At 37.1% G+C, this 12,151-nt stretch overlaps 1 protein-coding gene across 1 annotated transcript; it reads left to right on the top strand.

Moving 5' to 3' along the window:
* Nucleotides 1–3,106: 3,106 nt before the first annotated feature.
* Nucleotides 3,107–5,793, top strand: LOC149074078 (uncharacterized). The gene is made up of 4 exons (XM_089246392.1): nt 3,107–3,617; nt 3,982–4,173; nt 4,390–4,516; nt 5,286–5,793. Exons 1-4 carry the CDS (start codon nt 3,405–3,407, stop codon nt 5,771–5,773), a joined length of 1,020 nt encoding a protein of 339 aa, XP_089102518.1. The 5' UTR covers nt 3,107–3,404; the 3' UTR covers nt 5,774–5,793.
* The last annotated feature ends 6,358 nt before the right edge of the window (nt 5,794–12,151 follow it).

Genomic DNA, 12,151 nt, shown 5'->3' with positions numbered 1-12,151 from the left:
AATCAGTTTCTTCTGCAAATTTCCATCAAACCTATTGATAGTTTGAATTTCTCACAAATGAAACATTTGTTCCAATTTTTTTTTTCTGATATAGGCAATTTGCCAACCGAGGTTGCAGAAAAAGTAGGAAAACAAATTACCCGTGTGCCAAGTTTCAGGAGCAATTTGTGTTTTCGAAAAGGGTATGGTGATAAGCAGGACCCGGATGTTGATGACATTTGCATTTTCACGATAATTTTTCACTATTACATTTTTTTACAATGGAAAAGATTGAGGAAAATTATATGAATACTAATTGCATTGAGCACTAACGGTAAAATGTTTGAATTTCTTGGAAAATAAAAGACGTTTTTTGGTTTCCTAACCATAGGCATGCATACACAGGATTTTCTCGGGGTGGGGGGGGGGGGGTGTTTCATTTTTTACTGGGAAAAAAAGTCATGTCATATCTAGCAACAGGGCCCTCCGATCAGCTGCTTCACTGGACTCAATACTCAATTTCTTGTACAAAAATGATAAGATTCATGTGGGGCTCCCAAGTCGGAACCCTGTCAACCCCATTGTGGGGGGGGGGCATAACATGTGAATTAAAACTCGTTTATTAGAAAAATTGTTATTTTTGATGAAATCTGAACGAGAGGGGGGAAAAACGTTACGTATGATTTTGATGGTGTCATGGCTTTTGAAGAGCACTTTGTTTTATTACTTTGATGACATTTTTTTAGTTTTTCAGGGCAACATCATCCGGGCCTTGGTGATAACAGTAAATTATTTTCGTCACCAACAATAATGAATGTAAGTAGCTTTCTGCTGTTGAACGAATAGCTCGAATAATGATCACAAATTTGATTTAACACCTTATAATTTGATAATTTTACATTGTCAGGGGCCCGTGGGTGAGCTGTTGGCCACTCCTGCCATAAAGTATAAAAGGGAGGGGGGAGATCTAGAATTTATAATTTTCCCCATCCACTCTGGTCTCAGTAAACCCGCTTTGGTTCAGTTATAGATAATTGAGTTTAATTTATAAATAAAAATGTTTGTATTAACTTATTTATTATTTATATAACTGAACCGAGGCGAGTTTATGTAGGGCTCCGATTTCTATGTTTCTGCATATCCCGCCATTTTTACGAGTTAAATGTTTTCAAAATTTTAAGGCGTATTTTGCATATTTCATAATTTTCGATAAAAAGTAAAATTTCCTCCCGCTTCAGACTAGTTTTTTTGAGTCACGCTCTTAGGGCTAGGATTTTTATGCACTAAAAATGTTATGGTCGTCGTTGCTGATTGGTAAAAAATCCTGAAATTCAGATTCTTCAACCTATCAGCAATGACATAAAAATACTATACCTCTAAGAACACTGGTGGGTGGCTGTATATAGATTAATCATTTTCTGATGATGGTAACTCGTGGGAAAAAATGGCTAAATGGGGGAATTTTCGAGAATCTTATCTAAAAAGAATTATTTAAAAAAATTTTTTAATATTGTGCAATGCTTTTCTAAAGCTAAATAATACAGTACTCAACTTCATTTTTACCTATAGATGGCAACACATTAATTCTGAATTTGTGGGGAAATTTTTCGGTTCGATGAGATTAGTTAATAAAACCAATTTTTGTTCATGCAAAAATAAGTATTGGTTGAAAATAGTTCAGACTGCATCAACACTTATTATCATATACTAATGTTATTTGAGATAGGAATGGAAAAAATTTTATGGCATATTTACCGTTTTTCAAGAGCATAAACGCATGTTTTATAGTGCATAAAAATCCTAGCCCTATTAATAATCTTTTGGATGGATGGATATCTGCAGGATTGAAAATCCCTTCAGATCACGAAATGAATGCATTTCAACTGTAGGGTTGGTACGGGATTTTACCGCCTTTGGAAAAACTAAATGTAGGGGCCTGGTATAATTATTTTATAACTTAAAATTATTTTGATAAAATCTCCTTAACCAAACATGTCTGGTGAATATAGTCATCTTTTTCCAAACTACTAACTGATGTCGAACGATTCGCTCAATACTTTCAAATTTACGAGAGTACCAAGTTTGAGTTTTCAAATGAAAATTGACACGTTTTATTTTAATCAATAAATCAGTATTTGAACTAGATTGTGAGCGATAGAAGTTACTGACAAACGCTATGCAAATGAACGGAGCTTTCCCTTATTCCGATTGGCCCGATCGCTAACAATTGTCAAAATCGGAAACATCAAGAAATTTTACCCGTTAGTCGCCCGCTTTTAAAAGCTGAAGAAAGTTGAAATTCCGGTTTTTGACCAATCGGAGACGACGCGGGTTCACACCTACATCTATTACCATGCTCTTTCTTAGTATTTAGTATATATTTCACGGCGTTACACCGTTGAAATATAACTATGGACCCTAAGTACCGCAATTAAGTAGAACCCCGCATCAAGCAACGGAGGTTGTCTTGTTACTGGGCTCCTTTCTTGTGAGGAAAAGGAAGAAAACCGGAAAACTAAGTCCTCTAGTCCCGGCCCTGCATTGAGCGGTGGAGATCGTGTCGTTGCTGGACCATGGGATAGAGTGAAATGAGTTCATGAAAAACTGGACCGAAAAAACGGCTAATCCAGAAAATCTCGACGAAGCAGCATAATCAACAAAAATCCACAGAGGAGGCGGTTTAGATACCTCCCTGTGTGCACAGATGGCGGCATAGGGAACAAAATGAAAAATACTCATACTGTTTCTGTAAAGAGTGCAAAGAAATTTATATTAGCCAAGAAATCTGCGCATATATTATATTAAAAAAAGAAAAAAATATATATCAAAAAAAAAAAAAACTCAGATCAATACTTATTATAATCATATTTACTCGTAAAACCACAGATATCGATCTATTGTATCATAATCAGGATAGTGAAAAGAAGATATACTCGTCAATAAACATTGGAAAATTGACGAAAGTTACCCAAGGGATTTCAGAACATAAAAATGACCCCAGAAAATATCCCATGTATATTTACCCCATATATAACCGCATATATACTGTACATAATATATAATCAGGGGCAGTACTAGCTCCTCATGCTTATTCTCATCCCATCCGAATCATAAGCATCGGTTCATAAGAATGACGGTAAGAATAATCCGAAAAACGCTACCAAGAAATTTTTCATCATCGTCATCCTTAAGGTCACGTGACGTAAAAGAGGGAAAATTGAAAGAAATGACTTTCTGCGTAGGGAAAGACAGTTTTCCCTTTGGATGATCGACCGCCGACCAATCAACGTTAGGCTTGGGATATACAACTACTACTAACATTTACAGGTTTTTTTTGTTCAGCGACGTTGGCAACAAATTCACTTGCATTGCACGTGCAAAATATTTGTTTTCATTCACGTATAGGCACAAGCTGATAGGGTACGATGTCCGCAAAAAGTAGCACAAGGCGGCCCAAAACCACCTCAGCGCAATTTGAGGTAATGGTAAATTTCATAATTTCCCATCAATCTATGATTGATGGGAAGTTTGATTCTCAGTTCACTAGAGAGGATAAAGATGCGTTGTGGATGCGGTTGGCCAACAGATTAAATGCCATGCCGATGGGGCCGCAGAAAACGTGGCTAGATTGGAAAACCGTAAGTAAATGTTATATACTTTATTTAATACATTTTTTAACCGCTCTATCTTTGATCAAATTAAATAATCCTTGCATACAGTGTGTTGCTATTTACTTCAATATATAGTCTGATTATTTGAGAAGCTTCTTAAAAAGAATAAGTAATGGTTACTATATGGACAAATCCCCCTAAAAATCTTATTAGAAAAACTTTAAAGCGCCAAAATTTTTTTCACCCGAATATATAATATCTCGTCATTGTCACTTGAAGGGTTAGTTACCACACAACTATAAAATTTGCAACACCATTCCATCTTGTTTGATGTTCAAAACATTGTTTCATGTTATTTTTTCTGAAATTGGCAACCGTAACTTGTTTTCAGACTTGGATCAAGTACAAGAGCGAGATTAAAAAAAAGGCTGCTGCGCGGAAAAAGAACATGGGAAAAACTGGAGGTGGCGTGGCGAGGTTCTGCCCATTGACGCAAGTGGAAGAGAAGGTGGTCTCCCTTCTTGGAGATTTTGTTATCTATGGAAATGCAGAGGTTGCTGAGACTGTCACGTATCAGAGTCAGGTTGGTATAATTTCGCTGTAGAGTTCCTCAGCTACTTCCTTCTTTTCAGGAGATCAACTTTTCTCATTTTTAGCAATGCATGCACCCATTAACTGTTATAGTCCCTTTTTGAATCGCAATGATATAATGTAAGATAATGATATCAGTGAGTGATTAATTTCTTTGTTATACAAATCATCAATAAATATTTCATGAGGACATTGCTTTTTCTTCCAGCCTTCAACCTCTGGTATGGTTGAGCAGCAGGTTCTCTTCTATCCTGCAGAAGAAGAAGAGCCACTGCATGTCATGGAGAGTTCTAGGATCTCCATGAATAGTTTCACAATTACAGCCACAGAGCTTGGTAAGGCAACAATTTTTGTTATGCTATTTTTTTTACACTACTCATTTTTTACATTGTGTATATATTCTACACAGAATTGGGTAGCTGTGTTTAAAAACCCATAATCAAGGCATAACTCTGTGAACATTTTTAACACTGAACTTTCGTTGCTTAGCTTCATTTCGCTCTGTTGTAGCATTAATCTTTCGGATCAGTCAAAATCAATCCACACAAAAAAATCAGTCGGTTACCAGTTCAATATTTACGTAAATAATTGCATAGCACAGTTAAAATCCAATATCAATCATTTAAAAAAAACTAATAATTTTATTTTTAATCAGAAAAAAATATTTTATTGGTAATTGCAATGAATTGCAAGGAAATTGATATTTTGGGAAAACAAGCTAAATAATCAATATTCTGTCAAATCACTTCGTTAAAACGTACTTTTAAAGGTATTACTATATCTGTTTTTGCTAGTTAATTTGTACTAGATACTTAAGCAAGCAAAAAAAAATTGTCTTCCTACAAGGGTAGGTATGAAAAAATCTAATAACACATTATATTCATACCAACATAAATTGGTAAATAAAAGAAGGACTCTCACTTTTCAAAAGATTGGAAACCATTGCACTAGACCAGCAGTTCTCAATATTCTGAAGCAGCTGCGAAGGGCTCCGTGAAGCACCGGTGAAAAACCACTACACTAGACTAATGTCTGAAGTTTGCTTACATTGTTATTATGATGAATTACTAGAGTTATTGATCAAATCAAACTTGTAATTTACAGATCCCTATTGCTCTGATGAGGAAATTTTGCCAGCACCTTTCCCAGGGCCATCACCAGCTCCCACCGCAGCACCTCCGCCAGCTCCCACCGCAGCACCTCCGCCAGCTCCCGCCACAGCACCGCCGCCAGCTCCAGCACCACGGCCAGCTCCCACCACAGCGCCACTGCCAGCTCAACCCCTCGATGCTGCCCAAAATCCATTGCCAACTCCTGTGGGTAGCTCTGACCCAAATGGTGTTCAGCGAATGAGGGGGAAACGAAAAAAAGACGCAATGCTGGAGCTCATCGAAGCGCAGAAAGCAGCAGCGCAGGCTCATGAAGCCACTGCCAAAGCCCACGGAACTAACGCAGCAGCATTAAAAAATGTGGCTGATGGCTTAGAAAAATTATTTGCACTTGAGGAAAAAAAATTGCAATTAGAGGAGAGACGAATAAAAATGGAAGAGGAGAGAAACAAATTATTGTTTCAATTAATTCAAAAGAAATAAAATAAATTTTATGCGCTGTTTTTATGTTGTTTTTTTTCTTAAATTATGCTCATCAGTTTCATTCAAGTTCTGAAACGTTGATTAAAGTTTTTTTTTTTTTTTGCATCACACTTCCGAAAGATGGAGAATAATTCTATTGTCATGCTGCAGTGCTATGAAGCTTGCTCATTGTGAGCATATCTAGATCCATGGTGAATTTTTCATTGAAAATTTCATGTCAGGTGTAAAACATGGAATTATAATTGTTTCAGGGAAAGGAAATATCACACCCATTTCCAAACCTGGACATGAACGCTTGTAAAAATGAAAATGTAATTAGCGCTTAATGAATCATAGACAACACAACATATTGAATCAGCATCCTCTCACGCCATCTCCACACTTGGCAACAATCCTAGGTGAGCCACCACAAATATTTTTGCTCCCTTAGTACTGGAGGTTCAAAGTTCGTTTTATCAAATAATGTCTCAAATTGGCGTTTTGACTCCATGCAGTTATTAGTATGGTTTTTCTCTTAATGAAATGTATGAATGCATTTCTACTGAATTTTCATTTGTAGTTTTTATACTTGATTAACACTAAGAAAAAAAGCAATGGAGTATTCACACATGGTATACAGAAATTGATAAATTTTTATTGAAATTGCCAGTCGAGTTTGCTTACAATATATCCCTATTCCATAAAATTATCTCATATAGCACAATTACATATACATAAAATACATTACACTGATCTTCACAGACAAAATAAGATTACACAGAAATGGTACGTGTGCAATGAAAACACAAACACATGGTAAAAACTAGTGATCTGTAATTGTACAGCAGACCCCCTTCAAGTGGTATGTATATCTTATCCTTCAAACAGCATTAAATTAACAGAAATTTCTTGCACAATCGAATCCCGTTATAACGAACTCCAGGAGACCGAAGAAATCACTTCATTATAACTAAATTTAGTTGTAAAAGGAATTTCTAATTTTTAACACCCGCAAAAAAAAAAAATCGTTGTAGCAGAATTTGATTCTAGGGGGGAAAAAAATTACTGACTTTCTATATAATGAAAAAAAATGAATTTGAGTTTTAAAAACAAAACACAACTCCAATTAAGCATTGCATAGAGTATTCTTTTGTATTTATGATGGCAGTGCATTGCTTATCGAAATCAGAATAGAAAACTGGCAATGAATAGCTATTTCGCAGACATTAGCAGTGCCTGAGGAAAATTTAGCTTTATAATTAAAGAAGACGTAACGAGTAGTTAGCTCCATTGGAGAAGTTGGGGGGGGGGGTTGGACGCCGTAGGCGTCAGGGGGGCAAATATATATAAACATAAATTTCATCAGTATCTCTTCACTGAAGTAATAATCTATGAGGGAATGGTATTTCTAACAAGCAAGCACGCATATTTAATTAATGAGCTGCACACTCATACTGAAACAGATATTCAAGCTATTGGAGTTAGACTTGTTGCAAATTCACTGTAATGAAAAAAAAAAGACTTCACAGAGGAGCAAATGTAAACTAGTGGTCTTAGAGGTCCCGACTGAAATCAACAAACAGTTCATACAACAAGTCTTTCTCTGCTATTCCGAGGACAGTGTTGCAAAGTACACGAGGGTTGGTATAAAGATGAATTATAGCCTAGGTTATAATAAAGAATAAAATAAAAAATTTATTGTCCTCATGATTGGACTAGAAAATAAGTATTAGGAAAGCTCAAGTGGTCACACAAAAAGGCACTTAACAGGGCTGTGACAGATGTTATGTCACAATTTGTGTAGTAACACAAATCTATTTATACTGAGCTGTGTCAATGTGATGATCTAATAAATGTACTCTTACAAATCGGTATTAAAAAAAGCGGAGTATAAAATGTGATTGAAAAAAAATAATTACAGTAGGAAAAATTATGTGTAAAAATTTACATATTTACAAACCCAGTAGAACCGGTCTATGCCTAATAAGATTTTAAGCCTTTCAAAATATTGACCTCTGTGATGGAATATTGCCAAGATGTTGAAAATCTGATTCTTCAAGTGATTATGTAGAGGAGCTGAAGACTTTACAGAGATTCCATGCTTTTGAATGGCAGATTCTGCTTTACCCAATCAACAGCAGCCATCTGCTTCTATAGGAAGGTGGCTGAAAAAAAAACAAAAACAAATTGCCAGTAAAATAAGTGAGGGTGGCAAATGAATCTAAAATGCTGCAACTCAAGATAAGAGCGATTATCAAAGGGAAAAACCTGATAATTACGACAAATGTAATGCGCTTTCCCAAAAAAAATTTGTATGACCAAACTTCCATTATTTAAAAAAAAAAATCAAGGTATCGCCCACGTACAATGCATGTCATTCAAATGACTATATTTTGGCAATGGTTTCCCAATAGGTTTTTTTTATGAATATATAATATCCTAATTACTTTCTAATTAAGAAATCTATTCTTCATTTTATACCCACAGTTAATGGGATATCAGAGGTAAAAATGTATGTGGAAGTGAATGGGAGAAAAATTTTTTTCATAAAAACAAAGGCCCTATCCATAGTGTATGATGTTACATACCCAATATATTATATTCTTGAAAAATGATTTGCAATAACCCTCTCTCTGGTCCTCAACCCGTTTCTCCTTTCTTGAGGACTTTGGGTCATTTCGTCATCGAAAGGAGTGTCATCATCCTCATCGCTATCACACATAAGCTCGATGCGTTCATTTGTGCACATGTTGTGCAACACAGCACAGGCATTGACGATTCTTGATGCCATCGTTGGGCTGTACTTCAAAGTACGGTGCTTACTTAAACACCTGAACCTTGACTTGAGGACACCATTGCACCTCTCAATCACAGATCTTGCTCTCTTCAGACAATCATTGTAGCGCTTCTCTGCAGCAGTCTGTGGGTGAGCAAGAGGTGTCAAAAGCCATGGTTCAGATGGGTAACCACTGTCACCTAAGGAAAAACACGAGACATGTTAATAGAAATTTGAATATAATGTGGTAGTCTTTTTAGAACTCAAGTTTATGAGAACTTATTGGGATGTAAAAAGAGGTAAAACATATATTGACCTAGAAGCCAGCCTGACGGTTCCGAACCAAGCTGTTGGTTTTCTATATGTGCCCTCAAACCACAGTTGCTCCATATGAAAGCATCATGTGTGCATCCCGGGTATCGACTGTTGATATTTATAATTTTTAAGTCAGCATCACAAACCTATGAGAGCAGAAATTACAACAGTAACGCTAAGTTTCATTGAAGGAGAAAAAAAAAATTATTCACGAAGAAAAAAAAAATGGCAATACAGATATTACTACTCACCAACTGTACATTAATGGAGTGATACATTTTTCTATTAACAAAATCAGCCTCTCTGAACCTCGGATCATAAAGAGAAGGAGCCTCTATGGCAATATGGGTGCCGTCAACGACACCAATGACTCCAGGAAACCCATATGCATCTTTGAATTTTTGCTGAACATCTACATATGTAGATGGATCAGGAAAAGACACATACTTCGCCAACATCAGTTCATTAATTGCATCAGTAACCTGACCAATAATGTTGCTAACTGACTGTTGGCTCATAGCCAAGCATACGTCTTGGCTTAAGGTTTTCTGGAATGCACCGGTGGCGTAGAACCGCAATGCACAGAGCACCTGTGAAATTGAAAAAAAGATTATTACAATTCGTGCCTTGAATCCACGCTGCAATAACCAACAAAAGAATGACAAAGATAAATCTAACTGAACAGAAATGTGTATTTCAGCATCGCCTGCCTGTGATAAGCCGTTCATTAGTAATAAGCCTGAAAAATGCTTATTACCTATGAAACAAGTACAATCAAACACATTTTTGAAACTGAACTGTTCAAAGTTTCATCCCGTGCACAGTTCAGTCGCAAGTAGTATTATGTTTACCTAAAGTCCCCCCCAGACATCTCGTTGTATGTAAGAAGCAATATGCACAGGTGAAAGACCCAGATGTTGGAAGAGGATTCAAAGTATTGGGATTTGTTAGATGAGAATATTGATAATTTTTGTCACGCCACAGTCATTTTCTACACATGAGGACTAATTAGACTGGGACCTACAATTTATTGCCGATTCTGAAAGGGCAGGCTTGTTTTTTATACTCATGGAGAGGTTGGTGCACTAACCCCTCGATGTGGAACTCCCTGTGGAAGCAATTTTTTCTGCGGCCATGTCACAATTTTTGTGTACACCTGTGTCAGGAAAGTTTTCTGACAATGACGAACCGGGTATCGAACACGAGACAGCTCTAAACCACCAGCCTCTGGTACTTTGAGCGAGTATCTTATAAACCTGAGCTATGGCGCCTTAGACGAAAATAAAAGTAATTAAAGGTAGGTACTGCCCCCGTTTGTGATGTTTTGATTTCTGCACTGATACATTATTTTAATGATTTACATGAGAAATGCAAGGGAAGGGGGGGGGGGTTTGGGCCTTAAATATTTTGCAAGTTGATGATGAAACAAAAACAAATAGTGATCTGTAGGGCCCCTGTTTAAATTAGAAGTACACATACCCACCACTTTAAAAACTCTTGAAAACCACAGCACTTATTCTAATCATGGGGCCCCTAATCCACGTGAGGGCGCCCCCCCCCCAAGCCGTCTTAAGAGCATCATGGTTCTTCTGAGGCACTACCTGGAAAATTTCTGAAGTACTCAACTGCTTCTCGTTTTTCTGAGCCCATGTGTTTAAGCAGGAGTTCGTGAAAAGTATTTCCTGACATTTCGCGATCTGTACACATTTTTCAACGAGGCTTAGTGAGTTCCATAGTTTTCAGCTGACTCAACACAATTGTTCACAAAAATTATTCATTAATTATATATTATTAAAATTTATAATTAATATAATGACATTATATCTTGACATTATATTATAAATAATTTATAATTCTTACCTTTCTTTCCACTGTTATTGCTGTCTTCAGCTGAGATCGTGGTTCGAGTATCGGTCGCAATTCTTTACACAGAATATGAAAGTTTCTTTTGGATAAACGGAAAAGCCGAATAAACTCGTCATTTCGCAGAGAGAGCGCATCGATGGCTTGCCGTTTTTCAGCCGAACCTTCGTCACTGTCCTCACTATCAGAGTCATACTTATAAAAGTAATCAATGAGAGCAACCATTGACGCCGCCATCGCTACAAGAGAATATCCGATCAGATGCTGCTTAAGCAGTGGGTCTTCCCTATGCTTATCGTCATCCGAATATTCGGAGAAATACCATGCTTGTTTTCGGAGGAAGAATGCCGCTAGTACGGAAATTTCCCTTTCATGCTTATATTGTCATAATCGGCGGGGATACGGATCGGATTCCCGATAAGCATGAAGAGATAGTACAGCCCCAGGATTCTTTACCGTTACAAACAAGGACTTTGCTTATTCCTGAGTTCAATTAAGGACAATGATTTATTTTTTCGATCAACAAAACACCTGTCTAAAAACTATGTTCATTTATATCCTAAAATGAACATAAAGCCATGCTTGTTTGCCAAATGCAACCCAAGACGGAGAAGATGTGGGGATAAGCCCCGGCGCTTCACATAAAAGTTCATGGTAATGGTATAGCTGTTCCTTGATAGACGACTGTTTTCTCAGCCCAAGATATATACTTCTCTCTACCGTCCCACCTCTGGGCCCTAATAGATCAACACACATCCTTTACGGGCCATCAAGGAATGAGTTTATTATCATTATAGGCCGAAGCCCTTAAATTACAATCAAGCAGCAAATAGGTGGCGTACAAAATCATCAACTTAGATCACTAGGAGTTGCTCAGAAATGTCACAATGCGAGAAAAAAAAACAGCTCAAATACAAATCGCATTTTTCTTGCAATAACATTTTAAGAAATACAAAAAATTATTCACTAAAACAGTATCTTTTTTTCTCGTTGTCGAGGGGGCCAGATATCTGTTAGAAATGTAATCGCACTAGTTAATGTTACATATGTATGTGTATAGATGACGCTGCATGTCCATCAACCGGTCGTTTCTAGTTATCTGCGTAGGTATATTGTGTCCTCTCTTGTATAATAAACAGTCTTCTTCCTGACATCGCCTGGTTCGCACCTCTCTCTTTAACAGCAGAGCGTGGTTTCGTAAGCGATCGTCTCGTTGGTTTCATCCTGGCGGAAGGGAAACTTCAATATGTAGTGGAACCTTTCAACGGAGGGAATTATCCGTTGTGGAATAGACGGGTGGAGGCTCTTTTTGCTGCGAAAGAGCTTGATGCTTGCTTACTACATGAAGCGGATGAGGCGAAACCAAGGGAGGTCAAGGAAGCATACGCATTGCTGATGACTCTTATCAACGACAAGGTGTTGATGTCCATGAGTGAACAACGATC

This window comes from Pholcus phalangioides, unplaced genomic scaffold, assembly GCF_987345545.1.
Source record: "Pholcus phalangioides strain wild (caught in Gottingen) unplaced genomic scaffold, Ppha-v1.0 ptg000017l_1, whole genome shotgun sequence".
NCBI lineage: Eukaryota > Metazoa > Arthropoda > Arachnida > Araneae > Pholcidae > Pholcus > Pholcus phalangioides.
The sequence above is the reverse complement of the archived record's forward strand: the minus strand, read 5'-3'. Positions and strand labels throughout refer to the sequence as shown.

Coding starts and splice junctions, on each gene's coding strand:
- LOC149074078 (XM_089246392.1), top strand. CDS start 3,405: ATGTCCGCAAAAAGTAGCACAAGGCGGCCCAAAACCACCTCAGCGCAA. Junction 3,618..3,981: donor CGTGGCTAGATTGGAAAACC/GTAAGTAAATGT, acceptor ACTTGTTTTCAG/ACTTGGATCAAGTACAAGAG. Junction 4,517..5,285: donor AATTACAGCCACAGAGCTTG/GTAAGGCAACAA, acceptor TGTAATTTACAG/ATCCCTATTGCTCTGATGAG.